The sequence below is a fragment of the Musca autumnalis genome, unplaced genomic scaffold (genome assembly GCF_047663935.1).
Source record: "Musca autumnalis isolate F117 unplaced genomic scaffold, ASM4766393v1 scaffold_5, whole genome shotgun sequence".
NCBI classification, from domain to species: Eukaryota; Metazoa; Arthropoda; class Insecta; order Diptera; family Muscidae; genus Musca; species Musca autumnalis.
In genome coordinates, this window is record NW_027412088.1 from 52,457,173 (window position 1) to 52,483,997 (window position 26,825).

At 38.8% G+C, this 26,825-nt stretch overlaps 1 protein-coding gene across 1 annotated transcript in view; it reads right to left on the minus strand.

Moving 5' to 3' along the window:
• Positions 1-18,039, minus strand: part of LOC141387532 (uncharacterized) — a 40,680-nt gene extending 22,641 nt beyond the window's left edge. The window contains exons 1-2 of the mRNA XM_073957392.1: positions 15,782-18,039; positions 15,501-15,713 (exon numbers count right to left, since the gene is read on the minus strand). Of these exons, the coding sequence (XP_073813493.1) occupies positions 15,501-15,713; positions 15,782-17,942 (2,374 nt within the window). The 5' untranslated portion in view covers positions 17,943-18,039. The remainder of the gene's footprint in view (positions 1-15,500; positions 15,714-15,781) is intronic.
• Positions 18,040-26,825: the final 8,786 nt, after the last annotated feature.

A 26,825-nucleotide genomic window follows, 5' to 3' on the forward strand; every position in this document is an offset into this window, starting at 1 on the left:
TATTGACTCTTCCTGAAAGAAAGGGTGCTTCTATTGATCCTTCCTAAAATAAAGGGTGCTTCTATTGACCCTTTCTGAAAGAAAGGGTGCTTCTGTTGACCCTTCCAGAAAGAAAGGGTGCTTCAATTGACGCTTCCTGATAGAAAGGGTGCTTCAATTGACGCTTCCTGATAGAAAGGGTGCTTCAATTGACGCTTCCTGATAGAAAGGGTTCTTCAATTGACGCTTCCTGATAGAAAGGGTGCTCCTTTTGACCCTTCCTGAAAGAAAGGGTGCTTCTGTGGACTCTTCCTCAAAGAAAGGGTGCTTCTACTGACCCTTCCTCAAAGAAAGGGTGCTTCTACTGACCCTTTCTGAATGAAAGGGTGCATCAATTGACTATTCCTGAAAGAAAGGGTGCTTTTATTGACCCTTCCTGAAAGAAAGGGTTCTTTTATTGGCTCTTCCTGAAAAAAAGGGTGCTTCTATTGGCACTTCCTGAAAGAAAGTGCTTTTATTGACCCTTCCTGAAAGAAAGGGTGCTTCTATTGGCACTTCCTGAACGAAAGGGTGCTTCTGTTGACCCTTCCTCAAAGAAAGGGTGCTTCTACTGACCCTTTCTGAAAGAAAGAGTGCTTCAATTGACTATTCCTGAAAGAAAGTGTGCTTCTACGAAAGAACGGCTCCTAAAAGGAAGGCTGCTTCTATTGACTATTCCTGAAGGAAAGGGTGCTTCAGTTGACGCTTCCTGATAGAAGGGGTGCTTCAATTGACGCTTCCTGATAGAAAGGGCGATCCTTTCGACCTTCCTGAAAGAAAGGGTGCTTCTGTGGACCCTTCCTCAAAGAAAGGGTTCTTTTATTGGCCCTTCCTGAAAGAAAGGGTGCTTCTATTGACCCTTCCTGAAAGAAACGGTTCTTTTATTGGCCCTTCCTGAAAGAAAGGGTGCTTCTATTAAATCTTCCTGAAAAAAAGGGTGCTTCTATTGACCCTTCCTGAACGAAAGGGAGCTTCTGTTGACCCTTCCTCAAAGAAAGGGTGCTTCTACTGACCCTTCCTGAAAGAAAGGGTGCTTCAATTGACTATTCCTGAAAGAAAGTGTGCTTCTATTGACCCTTCCTGAAAGAAGGGGTTCTTCTACGAAATAACCGGCTGTCTCTATTGACCCTTCCTAAAAGGAAGGCTGCTTCTATTGACTATTCCTGAAAGAAAGGGTGCTTCAATTGACTATTCCTGAAAGAAAGTGTGCTTCTATTGACTCTTCCTGGAAGAAAGGGTGCTTTTATTGGCCTTTCCTGAAAGAAAGGGTGCTTCTATTAACCCTTCCTGAAAGAAAGGGTGCTTCTATTAACCCTTCCTGAAAGAAAGGGTGCTTCTATTAACCCTTCCTGAAAGAAAGGGTGCTTCTATTAACCCTTCCTGAAAGAAAGGGTGCTTCTATTAACCCTTCCTGAAAGAAAGGGTGCTTCTATTAACCCTTCCTGAAAGAAAGGGTGCTTCTATTAACCCTTCCTGAAAGAAAGGGTGCTTCTATTGATCCTTCCTGAGAAAAAGGGTGCTTTTTTGACTCTTCCTGCAAGAAAGAGTGCTTCTATTGACCCTTCCTGAAAGAAGGAGTGCATCTATTGACCCTTCCTGAAAGAAAGGGTTCCTCTATTGGCCCTTCCTGAAAGAAAGGGTTCCTCTATTGGCCCTTCCTGAAAGAAAGGGTTCCTCTATCGGCCCTTCCTGAACGAAAGGGTGCTTCTATTGACTCTTCCTGAAACAAAAGGGTGCTTCTATTGACTCTTCCTGAAACAAAGGGTGCTTCTATTGACTCTTCCTGAAACAAAGGGTGCTTCTATTGACTCTTCCTGAAACAAAGGGTGCTTCTGTTAATCCGTTCTGAAAGAAAGGGTCCTTCTTTTGACCGTTCCCGAAAAAAGGTTGCTTCTGGTGACCCGTTCTGAAAGAAAGGGTGCTTCTGTTGACCCGTTCTGAAAGAAAGGGTGCTTCTATTGCCCCTTCCTAATTAAAGGGTGGTTATATTGCCCCTTCCTAAATAAAGGGTGCTTTTATAGACCCTTCCTGGAATATAGGGTGCTTCTATTGACCCTTCCTGAAAGAAAGGGTGTTCCTATTGACCCTTCCTTAAAGAAAGGGTGTTTCTATTGATCCTTCCTGAAAGAAAGGGTGCTTCTATGGACCCTTCCTGAAAGAAAGGGCGCTTCCATGGACCCTTCCTGAAATAAAGCGTGCTTCTATTGACCCTTCCTGAATGAAAGGGTGTTTCTATTGACCCTTCCTGAATGAAAGGGTGTTTCTATTGACCCTTCTTGAAAGAAGGGGTACTTCTATTAACCCTTCCTGAAATAAAGCGTGCTTCTATTGACCCTTCCTGAATGAAAGGGTGTTTCTAATGACCCTTCTTGAAAGAAGGGGTACTTCTATTGACCCTTCCTGAAATAAAGCGTACTTCTATTGACCCTTCCTGGATGAAAGGGTGTTTCTATTGACCCTTCTTGAAAGAAGGGGTACTTCTATTGACCCTTCCTGAAATGAAGGGTGCTACTATAGAACCTTTCTGAAAGAAAGGCTGCTTCTGTTGACCTTCCCTGAATGAGTACGGTGCTTCTACAGACCCTTCCTGAAAGTCTAGGGTGCTTCTGTTGACCCTTCCTGAAAGAAAGGGTGCTTCTATGGACCATTTCTGAAATAAAGGGTGCTTCTATTGACCCTTCCTGAATGAAAGGGTGCTTCTATGGACCATTTCTGAAATAAAGGGTGCTTCTATTGACCCTTCCTGAATGAAAGGGTGTTTCTATTGACCCTTCTTGAAAGAAGGGGTACTTCTATTGACCCTTCCTGAAAGGAAGGGTGCTTCTATAGATCCTTTTTGAAAGAAAGGCTGCTTCTTTTGACCCTTCCTGAAATAAAAGGTGCTTCTATTGACTCTTCCTGAAAGAAAGGGTTCTTCTATTGACCCTTCCTGAAAGAAAGGGTGCTTCTATTGACTCTTCCTGAAAGAAAGGGTGCTTTTTGAACCTTCATTAAAGAAAGGGTTCTTCTATTGGCCCTTCCTAAAAGAAACGGTACTTCTATTGACCCTTCCTGAAAGAAAGGGTGATTCTATTGACACTTCCTGAAAGAAAGGGTGCTTCTATTGACCCTTCCTGAAAGAAAGGGTGCTTCTATTGACTCTTCCTGAAAGAAAGGGTGCTTCTATTGACCCTTCCTGAAAGAAAGGGTGCTTCTATTGACCCTTCCTGAAAGAAAGGGTGCTTCTATTGACCCTTCATGAAAGAAAGGGTGCTGCTATTGGTTCTTTCAGAAAGAAATGGTTCCTCTATTGGTTCTTTCAGAAAGAAATGGTGCCTCTATTGATCTTTACTGAAAGAAAGGGTTGTTCTATTGACCCTTCCCGAAAGATAGGGTGCTGCTATTGACCATTCCTAAAGAAATGGTGCTTCTATTGACCCTTCCTGAAAGAAAGGTTGCTTCTATTGGCCCTTCCTGAAAAAAGGACGCTTCTATTGGCCCTTCCTGAAAAAAGGACGCTTCTATTGACCCTTCCTGAAGGAAAGGGTGCTTCTATTGAACCTTCCTGAAAGAAAAGGTGCTTCTTTTGATCCTTCCTAAAATAAATTGTGCTTCTATTGACCCTTTCTGAAAGAAAGGGCGTTTCTATGGACCCTTCCTGAAAGATAGGGTGTTGCTATTGATCCTTCCTGAAAGAAAGGGTGCTTCTATGGACCTTTCCTGAAAGAAAGGGTGCTTCTATTGATCCTTCCTGAATGAAAAGGTGCTTCTATTGACCTTTTCTGAAAGAAATGGTGCTTCTGTTGACCCTTCCTGATAGAAAGGGTGATTTTATTGACTCTTAATGAAAGGGTGATTTTATTGACTCTTAATGAAAGGGTGCTTCTATGGACCTTTCTGAAAGAAAGCGTGCTTCTTTGAACCTTTTTAAAATAAAGGGTGCTTTCTAAAATAAAGGGTGCTTCTATGGACCCTTTCTGGAGTAAAGGGTGCTTCTTTGGAACCTTTCTAAAATAAAGGGTGCTTCTTTGGAACCTTTCTAAAATAAAGGGTGCTTCTTTGGAACCTTTCTAAAATAAAGGGTGCTTCTTTGGAACCTTTCTAAAATAAAGGGTGCTTCTTTGGAACCTTTCTAAAATAAAGGGTGCTTCTTTGGAACCTTTCTAAAATAAAGGGTGCTTCTATAGACTCTTTCTGAAATATAATTTTTTTTTTATGTGGAATTTGAAATCTATGCCCTGTGTTTCTAACATTTTGAAGGGTGTTTTAAGCCAATAAAAAGTCCTTGTATACCTAATCATCTCCATTACAAGCAATGTGCGTACTTTCAACATCAAAACTCCAACTTTTTTGATTCCCAAACAACAAATTTCCTATGTTTACACTCAATCTCATTTCAAATCACATTTCACATCCAATTATCACAAACCAAAAAAATTATGAACAGCAAACACCGACAACTTGCGAAATAATTGCATTCGGCAGCAAACAAATCTCATTTCACTTGAAATCTTTCCTTCATTAATTTCCATGTGGAATTAGGTAATCAAAAGTGGATAATCATTTATAATGTGTCGAAAACTCCGGATATATCACAGTACAAACATACATACATACATAAATACATACATATGTTTGTCAATGTACTTGTGAGCATATGAGAAAAGTGCGACTTGAAGCATATTTAAAGGTTTTACAGGTAGCTGAAAGTAGCATACTTTTAGGAGGAAATGTCAAAAAAGTGAACGGAGAGTCATTTGTAATTTGGGGGGAACATTTGTTTCGTTTCTTATTTAAATTGTAATATATTTGTATGACATACTCTAGGGAGTGAGATGAAGTTATAAAATCAAATTTCTTACTTTAGGGAGTGAGATTTGCTATGGATTTTAAATTGGAAAAAAAAAACAAGTAAGCCAAGGCTATAGTCGGACGGGGCCGACCATGTGATACCCTACACCTTTACCCCTGGGAATTAGCTTTCCACACATCAAAATTTCTTTCTGGAACAAATAAACTTATTGTAACAGTGTGGATTGTGGTACCGTATCGCACCAACCTTAAATAATAACATAATAATTGTTTCACAAACATCCCAGAAGGGACAAGGGAGACTGCTCTCATATAAATGCGTGAGTGTACCCCGATTCATATTCGCTCAATCACATGGGACCCATAGCTTATCTCCGAGTACAAACGGCGTGTACTAAGACACCACTTGTAGAGAAGTTTTACATGGCTGAAATACTCAGAAAATGTCGCAAACCTTACTGAAAGATATTTTGCCACCGTTGAAAATTTGATTTTGCCTGGCTGGGAAATCGTTTAGAAAAAAGGTGACAAAGAGACACGGTGCTCTTGAATCAAATTTAAATGGAAGGTGCTTACACCTGGGAAGTTTTTGCGGATTCTGAAACTACAATGTTCATAGATGAGAAAAATCAAAAAACAAAAAAAAAAAAATCGCCGGAGCGCTTTTTAAATAAATCGCGATACAAGATGACATTTTTAGGGGTTGTTTAGGTTTTTGCAATTTTGCTTGGAAACCGCAAGTCCTATCAAAATGGGAGCAAAGAAAATGTTGTAGCTATCAAAATTCTCTACAAGGTTGACCTTAATGATATTTTTATAGGTTTTACAACTTTTGAAATAAAGAAGTTGAAATTGGGACAATTTAAATTCAATTTAATTCTGTATCATCTCCTTATAAAACAATGTCATGACTGCAATTTCCCAACTTAAACTTATAAATCTAAAAAAATGGTACAACCTAGCAAAAATTACATAAGCCAGTCTTGTAGAGAATTTTCACAGCTATAAGATTTTCTCAGGTCCCATGCCGATAAGACTTGTCGTATTCAAGCAAAATCGCGAAACCCTAACAAAAATATCTAAAAATGTAAACTGAGCATCTTTATCTCAAAAATGGTACAGCCTGACAACAAATTATAAACATCAATCCTGTAGAGAATTTTCACAGCTACAACATTTTCTTTAGCTCCATTTAGATTGGACTTGCGGTTTCCAAGCAAAATCGAGAAAACCTAAAAAACACCTAAAAATGTGAATTTTTACCGCGATTTATTTAAAAATACCTACAGCGATTTTTTCTTGTTTTTGGATTTTTCTCATCTATGAACATTGCTGTTTCAGAATTCACAAAAACTTCCCCTGTGTAAGCGGTTTTCATTAAAAGCTAGTTAAGGCGCACCCTTCATGACATTGTTTTATAAGGGGGCGATACAGTCAGTGCATTGTCCCAATTTGAACTTCAATATCTCAAAAATGGTAAAACCTACGAAAATACCGTAAAGGTCAATCTTGTAGAGAATTTTCACAGCTTCAACATTGTCTTCAGTCTCATTGTGATAGGACTTGCGGTTTGTAAGCAAAATCGTGAAAACCTAAACTACCCCTAAAAATGTCAAGTTGAATCGCGATTTATTTAAAAAGCGCTCCGGCGATTTTTTTTGTTTTTTGATTTTTCTCATCTATGAACATTGTAGTTTCAGAATCCGCAAAAACTTCCCAGGTGTAAGCACCTTCCATTTAAATTTGATTCAAGAGCACCGTGGAGACTCATGCTGCAATGTATGTATAAAAATCCAATTGGACAATTGAAACGTAAGGGCACCATGTAAATTGCAGTAATGCAAAAACTGAGAATTGGAAAATGTGGTTTTCTACACAAAACCCATTATATATTAAGCAGTAGGTCCTTTATTTAGAAAACACGTTTTTGCAATTTGCATCAGTGGGAAAGGTCAGTAGTTCTTTTTCCATATGTAGGCTACTTTGCCGGTATATGTCCTCCAGGAAATAAAATAAAGACCATTTTTTTGTATTTTTCATACAAAAGTAATGGTCCATTTCACCCGCTAAATAATATCAGATCATCATCCAAAATTGTAAGCATATTTTTCCACCTAAACTCTTACCTCGTGCAAAATTTCTTGATTATTGAGCTATAATTGCAGCCTCTAGCGTGTTTATGATTACACTACAAACAAATTACTGGGTATATTAGGCTGTAACTCTGTTATCTTATCATGTACACCAACACAATTGACATCAATAGAAAGGTCAAGCGTTCCCCTTCCAAGTATAGCCTACTTACCCGGAATGTCTCTTCCAGGAATAAAGATATAAGCTGTATATTAAAAATTTTCACAATTTTCACACAAAATAGTGGTTCATTTAACCCTCTATATATTATCTGATCGCCATCTCAAATTGCAAGCTTCTTCTTTGTCATATACTCTTACCTTATTTAAAATTTCGAGGCGATCGGACTATTATTGCGACCTACAGAGCAGCAACAAAATCGGATAAAAATTATGTTTTTGGTCCATTTCACCTGCTAAATATTTCACGATCATCACCAATTAAAATAGCGATCTATTCTAATGTGAAACCGACCTCCATACCAAATTTCGTGACGATCGGTCCATAATTACGGCCTGGAGTTTGATTACAATTTATAATGGACAGACGGACACACGGACGGACAGACGGACTGACGGACGGACACACATCTCAAAATCGCTTTATCTCGTCGAGATATGAAGATTGGTATACCACATTGGGGGTCTCCGACGAATAGTTCGCGGTGTTACATGAATTTTTACCAAAACAAACTTATAATACCCTTTCCACATTGTGGTGTAGGGTATAATTAACTATATTGCAGTAGGAGAAGAAGAAACAAATTGTGAAATTTTAAAATTGCTAAAATTAGGGTAATAAGTTATGCATTAAAATATTAATTAATAATTATGAAAATTGCATAGTTTTAGGTGTTGCTTTCATTGTGTGTGTATTAAAATGTGAGTAATCGTAATTATATTTATGTAGAAAGAAAAATAAATGTTTTTTATTGTTGTTATATAGTTAAAGTATATAAAATCAACAACATTAGTTCTACCCTTATGTTTGAAAATAATTTTATAAAATTGCATACTTTCAGGTGGGAGAATGTAAATTGCCTGAATACAAAATAAATTTTAATTGAATTCAAAGTGTTCATATTCATATGATTATGCCCGTTTTTTATATTTTTTTGGGCCTTATTTATACATGCACACAGTTCTATTGTTAAACAATTATGCTCAATTAGACAAGTGCTAGCAGTGTTCCTGCAGCAATTTAATCGGATGTTAAGAAGGAGGCGAAAAGCCACATGTTTATTTATATTGTTATAACAGTAAGCCAACCTGTTTAGTTGTAAGATTGATTCTCAATAAATTTGGCCATAGGCAAAAGCAAAAAGCATATTCATATTCTTCACAAAGATTTACATACGTTTTTTAGTAAGATCGTTTTTATATATTTTATATATTTTTATTTTTTGTGTGCATACTTTTAGGTGTACATGTATCTTGCGTTAGCTTGCAATACTTTTAGGCTTCCATTATTTATTCTATTTTCATTTATTCGTTTTTTTTTTACGACACAACACATTCACTCATTTTTTAACACTTGGTGTTTTGTTGTTGCACTTTTTTTCATCACTTTATCGCATAGGACACACTTTCTTGTTGCTTTTTTTTGGTTGCTCGATATCCTTTCAACTATTTCTCATTTATCTTCCGTTTTGGATGACTTAACCTCACATTGAGGCTTTTGGGTATTTTTCAAAGTAGCCATTACACGTATCACCAATTGACATACACGAGTGGACGAGTGAGCTTACGAACGAACTAACGAATGAATGAACACACAAGACCATATGGACATTTTACATATTTGAGTGAAAACACACTGAGAGAGAACTCACGTCCGCTTTGATAAACGTTTTTCATAAAACACTTTTCGATCAACATCACAGCACTGAACAAACAAAATGCACACACACACACAATTACGTAAAAGCTTATTGCATGAAATGCATCCTTGCCACTAACTAGAGACGAAACGAAACGAAAGGAAAAGGAAACTAAATAAAAATAAAACGCCCCAACCATTGAAAACAGAAAAATCATATCAGAAATTGACCTGGGAAATAAGATGGCACCTAGGCTGGCTGTTAGTCAGGCATTCAGGCATTCATTTTCCTTGTTGCAGTTTCAGTGGAGAATGTGAAATTTATTATTGAACATAACAGGAATTTAAGAAAGTCATTTTTCAACTGAATTCCCCAGAAGTTGTAAACTAGAGTTAATCGCTGGTATGTCATAAAGTAGGAAGGACAACGGAAAACAGAACGTGGCAATACAACTATGGTTTGGTTTTATTGGCTTGAAAGGAAAGCGTAAAACATCGCCATATGCCACAGTGGCCAAGAGTTGGGTTCAACGATTTACGAAAGCTGGAAAGTGAGAGAAGAAGGGTTCCAAAGTTGGCCTACCTTCACCATATGCCTTTATACGTTACTTTTTACCTAGACATGTCAATTTTGACTACCTGATTGGAAGAGAATAATGTGATCTCCTGTCTTAGTACCCACCCGACCCCAAAATTGGCTCTAAGTAGAATGCTCTATATAGAGAACTCCATAATCAGTAACAACACGTTAGCCTATGACTGTACTAAAAACAGAGCTGCGAATACTCGCTCGAATTTGCTCAAATTGCACTCGCAAGTGAAATTCTTCTCGAATTCGAGCAAAACAAGTAAAAAAGTGTCAGTCGGCATTGCCGACAGAGATATACCCTCAGCCAATGTGAAGTGAAACTTTCATCTACGGGCAGATCGAATGTAGTTAAGGTCTCTGCAGAATTTTGTGACCCTTTTTGAACATTTGAACTTGTCGACAAAAATGTGGATTAGGAATTAACTGCACTTAGACACAAATGTTGAACTTTTGTGGGGGAGGTACCCTTAGGGAGGACCGATATGGGCCATTTTAGAAGTTAAACTAAATCTTGACAAAATATTAAGAAAACCAAAGTTTGGACCAAATTGGTTGACCAATTCAAGTAACATCGTCCTAGCATTTTAGTGACAGTTTATTGGGGGGAGAAGTACCGGAAGTTGCGGTCCGGTATTGCCCCATGAAACTAAGTGGACCAATATAGTTTATCTTCCAACTTAAACTATGTTTAGACAAAATATTACGAAGGCCAAATTTTGGACCGAATTGGCAGATCCGTTCGAGATTCATCTTGCGCTCCAACCACTACACACGATGTCATAGGGGTTGTTTTGCACCTTTCAGGCTATTTGCTCAGGAAGTATGGACTTGCACCTGATGAAACATGTACCGTCGTATGGCGGACAGTGAATACAAGTTGTTACAACAAAAATCGAGAGCAGGTCCTAAACTGAACTTTTTCGAAATTTTGTGTGGGAGGTACCCGAAGGAGTGGACCGATTGAGTCCATATTGGAACCTCATTTAAGTCTGGTAGAAATTTTACGATGTACAAAGTATGGGCCAAATTGGTTACTCCCTTCATGAGTTATCATGCGTACAAATTTTCCGAACATTTTCGACCTTTTGTGGGGGAGGTACCGGAAGGAGTGGACCGATATAGCCCATCTTCGAACTAAGTTTGGACAGCATATTACGAAAGCCAAATTTTGGACCGAATCGGTTGATCGTCTATCAATAGATGACCAGTTCACAGTATCTTCTATACATAAATGACCCGACCAAAGGGTCTTCTATCTATAGATGAGCCGTTCATATGCTATTCCATCTATTGATTACCGCTTCAAAGGGTTTTCTTTTTATACCTGACCCGTTCAAAGGGCCTTCTATGTATAGAAGCGGTCTTCCAGTCATAGATAACCTCTTCTAAGGGTCTTGAATTTATAGATGTCATATAAAACAACCCATATTTGGATAGATTACCCTTTTAAAGGGTCATCTATGGATAGAATACCGTTCCATAGGGTCACCTCTTGATAGAAGACCCTTTTAGAGGGTCGTCTATGGATAGAATAGACTTTCAGAGGGTCTGCTAGAATATGCTTGCAGAGGCTCATCTATGGATAGAAGTTCCTTTCGTTGGGTCAGCTTTCTATAGGAGATCCTTTCGTAGGGTCTGCTTTGGATGACAGATTCGTTCAGAGGGTCTGCTTTAAATAGATGGTCCTTGTAGAGGATCTCTTTCGGACGGTCCCTCACGGCGATAACATCAAAGCAGCTTCATCGGCAATGTCTTATTGTGGTCGGTAAAAAGTTTACCTCCTTATGTAGATGGACCAATAGTGTCATGAGAAGGCACCCCCTTGCAGCTCTCAGCGCGGCATTTCCATACCACACTGGCGCCGCTATGCTCATCACGGACAGGTCTATTGCTTTGTAAGAAGTCAACAAAGTTTCTTTGCTAGAACTCCAAGGGCAGCCGACAAGGGACTTGAGAACGTTGTTGCAACTTCCGATCATCTAGCAACTAGCTGTGGCCTGCGCGGACTACATAAAAATGCTATCGAATATTACACCCAATATTTTGGGGTAATTTTTTGGTCGGAATTAGGACGGCATCGACCAATCAGTTCTGGGGTGTCTCATTTCAGCTGTCCAGTTGGTGAATAGTGTGGCAACGACATTTTCATATTCCTGAGATGGAAAAACTGTATTAAGTCAGCTATGTATGTATATATAGAACCTATCAAATAGGAATTTCAGAACGGTAGATGTTAGATAAGGGGGAGCCACCGTGTTGCTGTCGTAAGCACGTCCGCTTTGCACTCAGAAGATCTGCGGTTCAATCCCTTAACAGAACATCAACATTTTCGGCGGTGGCAAATCCCCTCAGTGCAATGCTGCCTTGCATTTCCTGAGTATTTCAGCCATGAAAAACTTCTCTCTCTCTTTCTCTCTCTCGTAATGTTTCAAACACGTATGAGGGGAAGTTTTCTCTATGTCATCGAACCTCTTGGTATCGAAGGCCTTCGGTAGATCAAGAGCCACCATGACATAAACGGCCGCATAAAATAACATGCGTACCTCTTCAGATCCGTCACGCTGTTGAAAATAACAGCCGTTCTACCATCCTTCTCTACCGGATTCCATTTATCTAATCCTGTACCCAACTTGTATTGTTTCTGGTGGTCTGGCCACGGTTGACGATATCGAAGGCCTTCGGTACATCCCCTTCACTATGACTGTTTGGTCGCACAGCTTCTCTGGTTCTGTCCTCGTCTGATATGTGGGGATATGGTGTGTTGTGGTACTTTGTATTTTCCGAAATACATTCTGATGTTGGCCAACTGGGAAACTGCTTCTCATAATTGGGATGAATAGTGCCTCTAGAAGCTTCGCTACTGACAACACAAGGGAAATTGGCGGAAATGTACGATTCTCATCTGCTGGCATCCTTGCCTATAGCAGGATCAACCTGCCACCTTTCCAGACTTCTGATACAATATGCGTGGCTAAGGCTATATATTGAGGATACATGTCAAATACTCTGAACTCATCAAAGAACTGGAACTCTTACCATTGTGATAGCGTGATTTTTCGTTTCGGATGACATCTGCAACAACGCTCCTAGGCTGAGAAATCTCTAACATGGCGTAGAACACTCCTCTTTCCAATAGAATTTTTGGAATGCTTTATAAATTGCCGATAAAAAGAACACGCGCACCTTTTCGGATCTGTCACCGTCATACCAGATTCGAGAGTAATTAAACCGTGCCCCACAATTTGTTTAGCCGTGACCAATGTTGCATTGCTTCAGGTGGTCTAGATACTTTTTCCCGCTTATGTTCGCCTACTAGCCCCTTGACTTCAAGAGTATGTTTCCTAACTTTTGGTCCTTTAGGGTTCGTAAGACGAAGCTCATCCCACTCATTTGCTAGTCCTCTCTCCTCTGTACCAATGTTGCATTGCTTCTGGTGGTCTAGCAACATTTTTCCTGCTTACGCACGCCTACAAGAGTGAGTTTCCTAACTTTTGATTCTAACTTAGAGTTCGTGCGACGAAGCTCTTCACACTCCTTTGCTAGTCCAGTCGTCTCTGCTGGGAAATTTTCGGATATTCGACCAGCAGTCATGTAGCTAGCGACTTCAACTGTGATTATGTCCTGGAAAATTCTTTCAGCTTCCCGAGGACCTAAAGGAAATTGGCAGCTATCTGAAGTGTTGATTGGTAAATTCTCTGAAACCTTGCCAATTTGCTTTTCCATGTTTCGGAAGAATACGCGGGTCAGAGTATATAAAAGTCTAATGGAGACGATGATAGGAGATGATTGGAGCCAAGGGAAATAACTGACCGGTTGCCAGAACACAATTGTAATGTGTAGCGAGCTGTGTCAATTTTTTCTTACCCTCGTAGGAGCATCTTCTTATACGGGGTAAAATGTGGAGCTACCATGTTACTCGGCCAGCACTGTACCCCTGTGGTCATTGCCTAAGATGGAATGCCAAAGCTCATGATGAGCTTCCTAGCATCAGACGGTTATTGCCGTCCAAAAATGAACTAATTTCAGGCATATAACGCAGGGCACCACTATTAATCGATAGTGTATGTACATTAAACAACTCTACCTCGGCAACCCCCATACATTCCTTGAATGGGCCACTAGAGTCAAGCTCAAGCGAAATAGTTCTGTACTGGACAGACTGGTGTATAAGGAAGTGCTCCACCTCCTCCGCCTATTTTACGATCCTTCCGGAAAAGGTTGTAACCATCACAACGTTGCAAGCTACAGATTACGGTGAGCATTCCGGAGGAGCTGAACAACAACATAAAACTTTCCACCTGAAATTTGTCAGTATAGGTCCACGTCTTCATGTAGCCCCCATAGAACGGTACCTCCCGATTTTCGGTATTTTGAAGGTTGTGGCCTTAATATCCCAGCGAAAAGACTGAAATTTGGTATTTAGTCTTCGTTGGAGGTTTCAAACCTTCCACCTGAAATTTGTCAGTATAGGTCCACGTCTTCATATAACCCCCATAGAACGGTACCTCCCGATTTTCGGTATTTTGAACGTTGTGGCCTCAAAATCCCACCGAAATGACTGAAGTTTGGCACGTAGTCTTCGTTGGAGGTTTAAAATCTTCCACCTGAAATTTGTCGGTATAGGTCCACGTCTTCATATAGCCCTCATAGAACGGTACCTCCCGATTTTCGGTATTTTGAAGGTTGTGGCCTCAATATCCCACTGAAAAGACTGAAACTTGGTATTTAGTCTTCGTTGAGGATAAAAAACTTTACACCTGAAATTTCTCGGTAAAGCTCCACGTCCTCATACAGCCCCCATAGCACGGTACCTCCCGATTTTGGGTATTTTGAACGTTGTGACCTCAAAATCCCACCGAAATGACTGAAGTTTGGCACGTAGTCTTCGTTGGAGGTTTAAAATCTTCCACCTGAAATTTGTCGGTATAGGTCCACGTCTTCATATAGCCCTCATAGAACGGTACCTCCCGATTTTCGGTATTTTCAACGTTGTGACCTCAAAATCCCACCTAAATGAATAAAATTTGGCATGTAGTCTTCGTTGCAGGTTTAAAACCTTCCACCTGAATTTTTTTGGTATTATTCCACGTCTTCATGTAGCCCCCATAGAACGGTACCTTCCGATTTTTGGTATTTTGAAGGTTGTGGCCCCAAAATCCCACCGAAATGACAGAAATTTGGCATTTAGCCTTCGTTGGGGGTACAAAACTTTCCACCTGAAATTTCTCGGTTTAGGTCCACGTCTTCATATAGCCGGTTTTCGGTATTTTTTGCATATGTCATATGTTTCGATTGCAATTTAATCAGAAGCCAAAAATATGCCCAGTCCCTAAAATTTGACTTGAATCGGACCAAAAATAGGGATTGCTTAAAATTCTGCTGTCTACTCATATCGTAGTAGTCCTTCAGACGTCTAAGGTCAGTGCAGCCTCGGACGTGTACCCATTTCCTATATTCATTACATTTCACCTACTCTTCTTTAATCGAAACTTTTTCCATGTTTCTATGTTATCTCCCGGAGGAGATTATACAAAGTTTGACCCAGTCGTAGTTGCTTTCGTTAAAAGTTCTGGTGGTTCATTAGAATATACGTAATTTAACATGTTAAGCCATCCTCCCTTTCAAGCGTAAGCTTCCCATTGCAATGCTGACAAAGTAATGTCGGCCATGTATTTAATCAACCGGAAAATGACATTCAACATTCAGCTTGTCAAAAGTATCCGAGTGTTTTTTGCTGACCGATTGGTGGCTACATTACAAAAGCTCTTTGTTTTTGTCATTGCATTATTTTCCACCACATTACAAGGACCTTTCAATCAACTTCAATGTTCAACATCATCAATCATGGGCAAGGTGGGCGGACGGATGAGTGGATGGATGGATAGATGGCTTATAGGCATCAACAAAGGCAATAATGTCCTGAAATGGTGGCCCAGGCAAAAAAAGAAAAGAGTGATCAAAGAAAAGTGAAGGGTAATTATTTATGAACTGCACTGCAACTATTTGCCAGATTATTTCCAACAGGACTCTCTTCCGCAAAACAAGTGTCCAAAATTGGACATTTGTTTTGCAAAAGAAAACCCAGGTTAAATATTTCCCACAGGATTACTGAACAAAAAAAAAGTCCCTCCCTCCCGCACACTTATCATACCATTATAATGCACCGGCACATCTCGATTATAGGTGTTGATCTTTTTCGTTGCACCATGATGTCCATGACCATAATGCGATTGACCCGAGGAGTGGGTCAATGTCATGATGACCACAAAGACGGCGGCACATACCAAACACAAAAATACCGTCATAACAATGCACACAATACGTTTACGCTTGCGATCAGCTTCCTCCTCGTCATCGGCTTCATCTGAAAGAAACAAGAAAATGAATTACTTACAAATTCCCATTCTCTTCTCCTCAAAAAGTCTTCATTACGTGTTCCAATGCCTGCAGCCGCCTTGTGATGAAATGGCCTCAACACCTGTTCGAAGGCTGCATCACCCAGCTCATAAGTCATTGATGATTTCCTCTCAAACGAAGGCCTTTTCTCCTCCATAAATGCCGTTGTCACAGTCCCCGCTGGCGAAGTGCTGGCGCCCAACGACACTGGCCTGGGACTTCGTTTAATCTCCTCTAGGGTTGCGGCTCCGCCTGAGGTAGTGGCACTGGCCAGTGCTCGACCACTGTTCCGTCGGTGGGGTGAGGTCAGGGCCACAAATTCATTGGACACACTGACCAACGGTGGTGGGTAGGTACTGTCGCCAATAAAGCTTTTCGATTTTTTCGTGGCACTCAGCGATTCACGATAGGTGCGCAAACGCATGCTGGCACTGTGCATTGCCTTGGCCTGTTTAATGCTGGTCGCAGCACTGGCATTGGTGCCGCCAAAGGCAGCCGCTGCGGCCAGCACCGCTGGACGATGATGGACCTGCACTTCTTCCAAATTGTTGGGAGACAAATACAGGGAACGCCCATGTTCCCGGCCTCGTTTAAAGTGATATGCTGCCGTGGCGGCGGCCGCGGCACTGTGTAAATGCAAAGTTGAGTGAGTGCCACCAGAAACGGCGGCCGCCGCCGCCGCTGCTGCTGCAGCCGATGTAGAGGGTCGTCCATCCAGCTCCAGGCTGTGGGTGCTGTGCTGCCTAGCTGAGTGGGAATGGTCACGTTTCTTGAGGGAACTTGTGGCCACAACGCCGGGCTGTACTGGATGGTGGGCTGTACTGGGATCCTCAAAGGAACCGGAAGTTTTTCGCATTGATACACGTTCGGCCAGGCCAACATCTTCCATTTTTGTGTGACTATTGCTGCGTGATCGTGACTCTATGAAAAGCTCATTTTCCAGTGAAAGATTGGTGGGTGCCAGCAAACCCGCTGAACGGGCATCCATGGGCTCCAACAGATCATCGTTTAGTGAGGGATGTCGTATTTGAGAATCCACCACCGATTCCGGTTTGGCACTGGGCCTCCGTTGAGGATCATGCAGGGAACGATGCGATTTTGCTCCCCTCCTACTGGGCGAGGGCGAACGACTCAGTTCTTTCGAGCCTGCATGGCCTGGCATTAAAAAATTCCCCCTCACCGAACTGGTGCGTCGCGATGACGAGGCCGACGTTGGCTGGGCCGCACTCAGCAACAGGGGATCCATCATTGCCTCCGAGGGATCGTGCGGCGCATGAAACGAATGGGTTTTCTTCATCTGAAAAGTAGAAGCCGGATGTATATCGAGTGTGTCAGAGCGACGAAATTGAGATTTTTTCAAAGGATGTGTGGCATGCTGCTGTTGTTGCTGCTGCTGACGATGTGAGGGTGGCAACATATAGTCATCGATGAACTGTATGGGCGACGCCGAGGAGCCACCCCTGCGCCCTGAGCCAACACCACCCACATCGTCCACCAGACTACTACTGCTAACCAGATAAATGTCGGGCTGATGTTGGGAATGTTGTTGGTGTTGGTAAGCATGCGAAGCGGTGGATGGATAACCGCCGCCACCGCCTCCATCACCACCAACACCACCGCCACCTATCCTACCACTGCTGCCCATCAAAGGGCTAACGGCGCCCCCATGGCCAATTGGCGAGCTGGTCGAACTGGAGTGGGATTGTTGTTGGCTGAATTGTCGCGCCTGGGCAGCCATTTGAGCAAAGCTATACGGATGATGGTGTTTGCGTGAAGACAGTGCTGGTGATACCGCGCCACTGCCACCGCCATGCGTTTGGGCCGATGGCAGGGCCAATGTTTGAGGTGGTGCTGAGCGTAAGGCAACCGGCGATGCCGACCTATGGATAATGGGCTGTTCCACAATCAATGATGAATCGTCAAACATAATGGGTCCCCCGCCACCGCCCGGACCATCATAGTTGTCAATGGCCATGGAAATTGAACGATTGATGGCCTTTAGTTTGGGTGGTTTCTTTTTGGTGGCAGGATTGTCGAAGGAGGACTTGCCTATGTGTTCATCGGAGGCGGCTGTCATAAAGGCGGCGTGTCCGTGCGGGTGGTAGTAGGATTGCTGATAGTGTTGCTGCTGTGGCTGTTGTTGTTGTTGTTGGTACTGCTGATGATGTTGACCACCACCGCCGGTGCCACGCTCCATGCGGTAGTAATAGCGCTGAGGATATCTGTGATAGTAGTTGTGTGCAATTGTGCGGCCGTTTTATGTCCAGGGATGCCAGGGAACAATATAAAGGTGATGTTGGTTGATTGATTGGTTGGTTGGTTGGTAGTGGTGGTGGATTGGTGGTATTCCAGGTGTTTGTGGTGGCCAGTGGCGGCTAGTGGTAATGGTTGTGGTGGTGGCTAAAGGTTATGTTTTGTTTTGATTGGAATTTGTGGTGGAAAGGATTTGTTTGGCTGCCAGCTATTTTGGCCCAGTTTATCAACTACTTTTGCTAGGATTACTTGGTTGGTTGGTGGTGGTGATGGTGGGTTTTGTTGGTGTTGTGGTGAATAAATTCGATATGCTTTAAAAAGTAAAATCTAAACGTTTTTCTTCTTGCCTTGGTGATAATTATGTACAGTACAAACACACACACAGTGACAGAGAGAGAGACAAAGTGACAAACAGAGCCAAAACGATCTGTGCTCTTAACTTGTTTTTGCTTTGTTTTATTGCTTGGTTGTGGTGTTCGGTGCTGGTTCGTTCACTTGTGGTGGAAATAGCTATTTGCTGAGATTTGGTGAAATTCTCTGAAATTGCTCTGTTTTGCGTGATTTGATCCTTTAAAAAGGTGGTGCATTTGGTTATTGGTGCTTGGACATTGGTTTTTTTTTATTGATTTGCTTGGGAGTTGGCGATGGGAAGTGGTGGGATTTGTTTTTTGTTAGTTGGTTGATTGGTTAGTAAGGAATGTTGTTGTTATTAAAAAAATCAAAAAGAAATAATTATTTGTTATTAACAAAATGTTGCAGGTGAGACACAAAGACACACACAAACATCTAAAGACACTGAACTAAGGTGAGGCATTTCATCGATCATAGTTTTTTTGATGGGTGTTGGCAAAAAAATTCGTTTCTTCTTCTTTTTTTCTTTTAGAATTTAGTTGGAATTTTGTGCGTTTGTTGTTGTTGTTGTTCTTGAAAATGTTTCTAGATGAGTTTCAGTTTAGGCTTTTTTGTTGCTGTTGTTAAATTTGTTGTTTGTTTTTCAGTTTTCTTTAAATTTATTGTCACATTTTGTATTTGTTGTTGTTTTTCGTTTTTTTGTTCTTTCTTTCAATTGTTGTTTGGTTTTTTTACAATAACAAATGTTCTTAAAGCTTCCATACAATAATGCCAAAAAAGCACAACAGTTTTTTGTGTTTTTGTTGTTGTTTTTGTTGCTGGTGACTAAACAAATAAGAAGTATAAAGCCCGTGAGGTGAATAAACAAATTTGTGGTGAAAACTAATTGTTGTCACTATGGGTGTGGGTGGGTGGTTGTGTGTGTGTTTAACACCAATATTGACACAAATGCGTTTAGAAAGAAAAGTTTTTTTTTCACGTTGAGTTGATTCATAAAAGCAAACTAAAACAAATTTCTTCTGCAAAGTGATATTTGTTTTGTTATTAATTAATACATTATTGTTAAATAGAGTAATTAAGTTTCTTGATTAATATTTCATTTGAAGAGAAGAAAATCAACAATTTAAAACCAGTAAGGAAAGGATCATAATCGGGCGGGACCGACTATATGATACCATACACCACTGCGAATATGTAAACCATATATAGGAGATATACATGTATCAATTGGAACTGACTTCAATATAATATGGTACACTTATTACTAGACAAATTTCCGTCACACATCCCAAATTTCATTAAAATCGGACCTATATAGTGTGTTTGGTGCAGAAAATACGTCAAATCGGACGAAAATATATATGAGAGCTATATCCAAATCTGCACCGATTTCGATATACTTATTTTTAGACCGAGTTCAGTCACACATTCCAAACTTCATCAAAGTCGGACGTATATAGCAAAAATATGTATATATGAGAGCTATATCCAAATCTGAACCGATTTTCACCTTCCAAAACAAGGAGCTTACAAATAGGAAGTTTTTACGGATTCTGAAACTACAAAGTTCATAGATGAGAAAAATAAAGAAAAATCACCGGAGCGCTTTTTTTTAATAAAACGCGATCAAAGTTCAAATTTTTAGGGTTTTTCAGGTTTTCACGATTTTGCTAGAAAACCGAAGCCCTATCAAAATGAAACTAAAGAAAATGTTGTAATCATATTGATGCTCTTTTGATGTCACAAGTTTTGTACGGCCTCGAGGTGTTTCCTAGGGCCACTGCATTGCATATTGAAAAAAAACTTACGCGTTTTGTATATAATTTCCCACGAGATAGCCACATATCAGGAGAATTCTAGGGTGTTAATTTGATATGTTCATTAAATATCGTTGCTTAACCCTGTTCTATAATGTTATTAAACATAATTCCATATACTCATTAAGAAAGTTTTTTTAAACATTCATCATGGAACCCTCAGATTTTTATTCCCAGAATAAGTAAAAATATTTTTGGTTCGAGTTGCGAGGTGTTGGAATACACTTCCGCTTGAACTCACAGTAACAAGTGAATAAATAAAAAATAATGCGAATAGGAACCTCCAACAATTAGTTGGGGCTCTTATTTCCGATATACGTTCTAGATTTGTTCGCAGAAGAAGTTTTGAAAACAATTTGAAAAGTTATACAGCTCCCAACTCAAACAACACACCCGTCAAAAACCCACTACATATTTCAACCAACAGTGGGTCACATGCTATTAAATCTTATTTTGAATATATTTATTAAAAATATAATTAAAAGTACATATTTAAACCGTATAAAACACTGCATTTTCTACCAGTGTGTCATAAATAATCTTCCATTGGATATGACAACGGTTTCTTGACCAGTGTATAACTTTTCAAACTTTTTTCAAAAGTTCTTCTGTGAACAAGTCTAGGGCGTATATCGGAAATAAGAGCCCGAGCTAATTGTTGGAGGCTCCTATTCGCATTATTTTTAAAGTTTCACCAACGTTTTTAGGCACAATGTGCCGATAGCCGCAAGGGGTTTGTGTTCACCAATATACGGTTGTTTACCTTATTTATTATACGGCAAACATTAGAACGGTTGATACTAATCCACTTTCCGAATGAATATTTTACAATTTAAATTTTTATATAAGGGAAAATTTTTTGATTTGAGGGTATTATTATATTTTCCCCAGACTATGGGAAAAGTGGTAGGAGATGGCAACCATGTTATGTTAACAAATGCAAATTTTTCCCAAAAGGAATCTAAAATGTCCCAAAAATTAAATTTAAGTCAAAAGTAGAGCTAATCAAAACCGATGACACTACAATCTTTAATGATATTCCGTTGTTGCTTTTGTTTTGCACTCCACATTCTGAAGGATCAGTCAATATTGTTGTTGTTGTTATCCCATCCAACTACAAAGTACAGAAACAACTTATTGAAAGCTCTCTCTATATAAAAAAGAACAACTGGACACAAAAAATTACATTAAAAACAGTGTAACGGATGGAAAAATTTAATTTAATCGTAATCCTGTATTTGTTGTTTTCGATATGCACAACACTGTACATATATTTTTATGGCTGGAGAAACTGAATTTTTTGAAGAATTAAAAGTAATCAAGTAATATTTAAATTTAGTGATAATTATGTGTATTGTAAATACAGTAAGCTCAGACTATGTCATTTATTGTTAGTCGATATGAATTAAAAAAAAAAAAAATAAAAATAAGTGAATAATGCAATGCCTTCTTATGGAAAAGCACAAGTTATTCTTATTGAAATCCTTAAGAACATCATAGAAGACTACAAGTTTGTCTTATGAAAACCACAAGGCTTCCTTCAAAAATACCACAAGGTCTTCTTAGAGAAGACCTCAAAATATTCAAGAACACAATTTCTCCTTCTTATAGAAGAAAACTAGTTTTTCTTATAGAAGAACACAAGTTCCCCGTTTAGACGAATACAAGTTCTACTTATAGAAGAAAACAAGTTATTTTTATAGTAGAACACAAGTTATTCTTATAGAAGAACACAAGTTTTTCTAATAGAGAAACACAAGTTCGGTTTATAGAAGAACACACGTTCTTATTATAGAAGGACACACATTCTTCTTATAGAAAAACACAAGTTCTTCTTAGAGAAGAAAACAAGTTCTTCTTAGAGAAGAAAACAAGTTCTTCTTATAGAAGATCACAAGTTTTCCTGATAGAAGAAAACAAGTTCTTCTTATAGAAGAACACAACTTCTTCTTATAGAAGGACACAAGATCTTCTTATAGAAGAACACAACCTCTTCTTATAGAAAAGCACAACCCTTACTTATAGAAGAACACGAGTTCTTCTTATTGAAGTACACAACTTCTTCTTCTTATAGAAAAACACTAGTTTTTCTTATAGAAGAATACAAGTTCTTCTTATAGATGAACACAAGTTCTTCTTATAGAAAAACACTATTTCTTCTTATAGAAGAACACACGTTCTTATTATAGAAGAACACCAATTCTTCTTATAGAAAAACACAAGTTCTTCTTAGAGAAGAAAACAAGTTCTTTATATAGAAGATCATACGTTTTCCTTATAGAAAACACAACTTGTTCTTATAGAAGGACACAAATTCTTCTTATAGAAGAACACAACTTCTTCTTATAGAAAAACACAACTTCTTCTTATAGAAGAACACACGTTCTTATAATAGAAGGACCCAAATTATTCTTATAAATAAAAACACAAGTTCTTCTTAGAGAAGACAAGAAGTTCTTCTTAGTTCTTCTTATACAAGATCACAAGTTCTTCTTATAGAAGATCGCAACTCCTTCTTACACACGTTCTTTTTATAGAAGAACACAAATTCTTGTTATAAAGGAACACAAGCTTTTCCTATAGAAGAACGCACCTTACTTATAGAAGAACGCAATTTCTACTTATAGAAGAGCTCAAGTTCTACTTAAAGAAGAACAGAGGTTCTACTTAAAGAAGGACATAAGTTCTTCTTATAGAAGAACACAAGTTTTTCTTATAAAAGAACGCAACTTCTTCCCAACTTCTTCTTATAGAAGAACACAAGTTCTTCTTTTAGAACTTCGCAACTTCTTCTTATAGAAGAACACACGTTTTTCTTATAGAAGAACACACGTTCTTTTTATAGAAGGGCAGAAATTCTTCTTATAAAGGAACACAATCTTTTCCTAAAGAAGAACGCAAGTTCTACTTATAGAAGAACTCAAGTTCTACTTAAAGAAGGACATAAGTTCTTCTTATATAAGAACACAACATCTTCTTATAGAAGAACGCAAGTTATTCTTATAGAAGAAAACAAGTTCCTTGAATAGAAGAACACAAATATTTCTTATAGACGAACACAACTTTTTCTAAAAACGAAATTTTTTTTCTTATAGAAGAACACACGTTCTTCTTATGGAAGAACACACGTTACTTATTGAAGAACGCGAGCTCTACTTAAAGAAAAACACAAGTTCTTCTTATACAAGAACACAGGTTCCACTTAGGGAACAAACGTTCTTCTTATAGAACACGCAACTTCTAATAGAAAAACAACATTTCTTCTTATAGAAAACAAAATAGTTTCTTATAGAAGAAAAGTTCTTCCTATAGAAAAACACAACTTCTTCAACTACAACTTCTTCTTATAGAAATTTTCTTATAGAAAAATAAATGTTCCTCTTTTGGAAGAACACAAGTTCTTCCTTCAGTAGAACATAAGTTTTTCATATAGAAAAACACAAAGCCTTCTTATAGAAGGCATCAAGGTCTACAAGTTCTTCTTATAGAAGAACACAAGTTACTATTATTGAAAAACATAAGTTCCTCTTAGAGAAGAACACAAATACTTCTTATAAAAGACCACTAGGTCTTCTCATAGAAGACCACAAGGTCTTCTTATAGAAGACCACTAGATCTTCTTATAGAAGTCTTCTAGGTCTGCTTATAAAAGTCCTCTAGATCTTCTTGTAGAGGGTCTCTAGGACTTCCTATTGAAACTTATGTGTCTTCTATAAGAAGACGAATTCATAGTCTTCTTATATGAGACTTCTACGTCTTCCTATAGAAGTCCTCAAGATATTCTCCTCTTGGTCTTCTTATAAAAGACTACTTGGTCTTCTTATCCACAAGGTGTTCTTATAAATGGCCTCTAGATCTTCTTATAGACGACCGCAAGGTTTTCTTATGGAAGAACACATTTTATTCTTATAGAAGACGTCCTGGACTTTTTATAGAATACTTCTAGGTCTTCTTATAGTAGGCTTCTGGATCTTTTTTTAGAAGGACTTAAGATTTTCTTATAGAAGATGTCAAGGCCTTCTTATAGAAGACTTATCTGCAAAGACTTCTTATGGACGACCGCACGGTGTTCTACATTCTATAAAAGAACTCAGTTCTTCTAATAGAATGTCAAAACGCCTTCTCATAGAAGGCCACAAGATCTTATTATAGAAGACTTAGAAAAATTATGGGTCTCCATACAAAATATATATAGGTTTTCTTATAGAAGCCTACCAGTAGTGCGATTCTCTAACTAATTTTTTGAATTACCGACAAAAATCGGTAAAATTAAAACGCAAAATTATAAATGAAAAGTTCAAATAAAAGTTGACAACACTCTTGCTATCGGTAGAACTTTACGACTGATTTTATTCGTCGCTATCTTATCGAAAAACATCGGTAATTACCGAAATTATAAGCATGTTAATTTTACTGACAATTGTCGGTAACTCAAAAAAATGAGTTAGAGAATCGCACTATAGGTGTTCTTATATAAGATCTCTATGTGTTCTTATAGAATATCTCTAGGCCTTCTTATGGAGGACCTCTAGGACTTCCTACTTCTAGATCTTCTTATAGATGACTTCTTGGTCTTCTTATAGAAAATCTCTACGTATTTTAATAGAAGACCTCTATGCCTTCTTATAGGAGACTTTTAGGTCTAATGTTTCTTATAAAAGACTTCTTAGTGTAGGTCCTCTAGCTCTTTTCATAGAAAAGCTCTAGGTCTTTTATTAGAAGACCACTAGGTCTTTCTATAAAAAAACAACTAGGCCTTCTTATAGAACACCTATGGACCTCTGTAGAAGCCTTGGTGTTCTTATAGAAGACATCTTGGACTTCTTTTAGAAAACATTTCTTCTTATATGACATTTCTATGTCATCTTATAGACGACATCTAGGTCTTCTTGTAGGAGGTTTCTAGGACTTCGTATAAAAGGTGTTTTTATAAAAGACCCCTAGATCTTGTCGGTTTTCAAAAAATTAGTATAGATCTTCTATAAGAGGATCTCGCTGCCTTCTATAAGAAGTCCTAGGGGTGTATTAGAAATGTTGGTGGTCTATAACAAGACCTTGAGGCCTTCTATAAGACGACGTTGTGGCCTTCTAGATGACTTAGGTCTTTTCATAGAATACCTCTAGAAGATATCACGGTCTTATTATTGCAGACCTCCATGTCTTGTTTCAGAATACTTCTAGGTCTTCTCATAGAAGCCCTCTGGATCTTTTATGAAATACCATAATGTCATCTTAAAGGAGATTTCTAGGTCTTCTAAGAGACCTCTAGGCCTTCTTATCAAATGCCACAAGGTCTACAAGGTTTTTTATGCACCTCTAGGACTTCCTGTTGAAGGCAGCTAATCTTAATGTAACTTTTTCTTATTGAAGAGGACAATATCTTCTTAATAGGCAATCTCTATATCCTCTTACAAAAGGCCTCTAACTTGACTTATATAAGAGTTATAGGTCTTCTTTTAGAATACCGGTAGGTCTACGTCTTATTACAAACCTCTAAGTCTTCTTATAGAAAACCTTATGGTTTTCTATTCTTCTTATGGTCTTTTTAATAGAGGGTTAAAATGTTTTCTTATAGAAAACTTCATGGTCTTGTTATAGAAGACCATTAGGTAGGTAAAAGACCTCAAGGTCTGCTTATAGCAGACCACAATGTCCAAAATTAACTGTGAGATGAAATGACAAAGAATATAATGGCGTTTTGCCTTTATTCCACAACAAACTTATTTTATTGACCATCGGCGAAACTCTTGAAATATCTACAAAATTTCCGAATTTGAACATTTCAGGAATAGCACACTTCCAATTTCGTCTCAAAATTATTTCATATTAGTTTTCTGTATACATTTCTTGTCAGATTTCGAACCAAACACATACATAAACCAAAGGATAAATGTGGATATCCTTATGCAGGTAAAGAACTCCTGTAATTAGTTCTCAACATAATGGCATATTATTGAAAATAGAGACACAATAGAATATTTTGTATGCTACGTATATATGTGAATGTTTATTGTAAGCGGAATAAGCTGATGGAGGGACCCCGCAAAATATATGAGAATGGCAGCATTATCGTCAAACGTAGTTCAAAGAAATCTTTCAGTAATCCACAACTAATTGCCATAGTTATGGAGTATTGGCCTAAATTGTCGTCCAAAGGGAATGTGTCATGAAGATTTGAAGTTATGCCAGATGTCAAAGTATTTTATGAAAAAATGTTTCAGTTAATTGGTAGTAAGGCAGAGGAAATAGTTCCTACATCTCTGCTATCGCCTAGAAACTATAAGAGGCCGAAATTAAACAAAAGTGTTTCTCACTTATATTTTAACTTTTCATTCATTTCACATTTAAATATCTGGGGTTAATTAAAACTGGAGTTACATAACTCCCACTCGAGAAGAACGGAATCTCCATATTACAGATGCTTGCTCTTTATTTCTTTAAATTAAACAAAAAAAAATCTCATTTAAAATCTTGCATTTCCAAATCTCCCGATTGCTTTAAGTTGAATTTAATTTTCTTCATGTGGCGAAATTTATTTTCCACTTTATTCTGGGGTGGTGCTGGGTCAGAGCTAGGTTGGTAATCATATGCTGGTAAACTGGGAGTAGTTTCTTGGGCCAATGTATCCATAATGCCAACGGTTGTTATAAGAAGGCAAA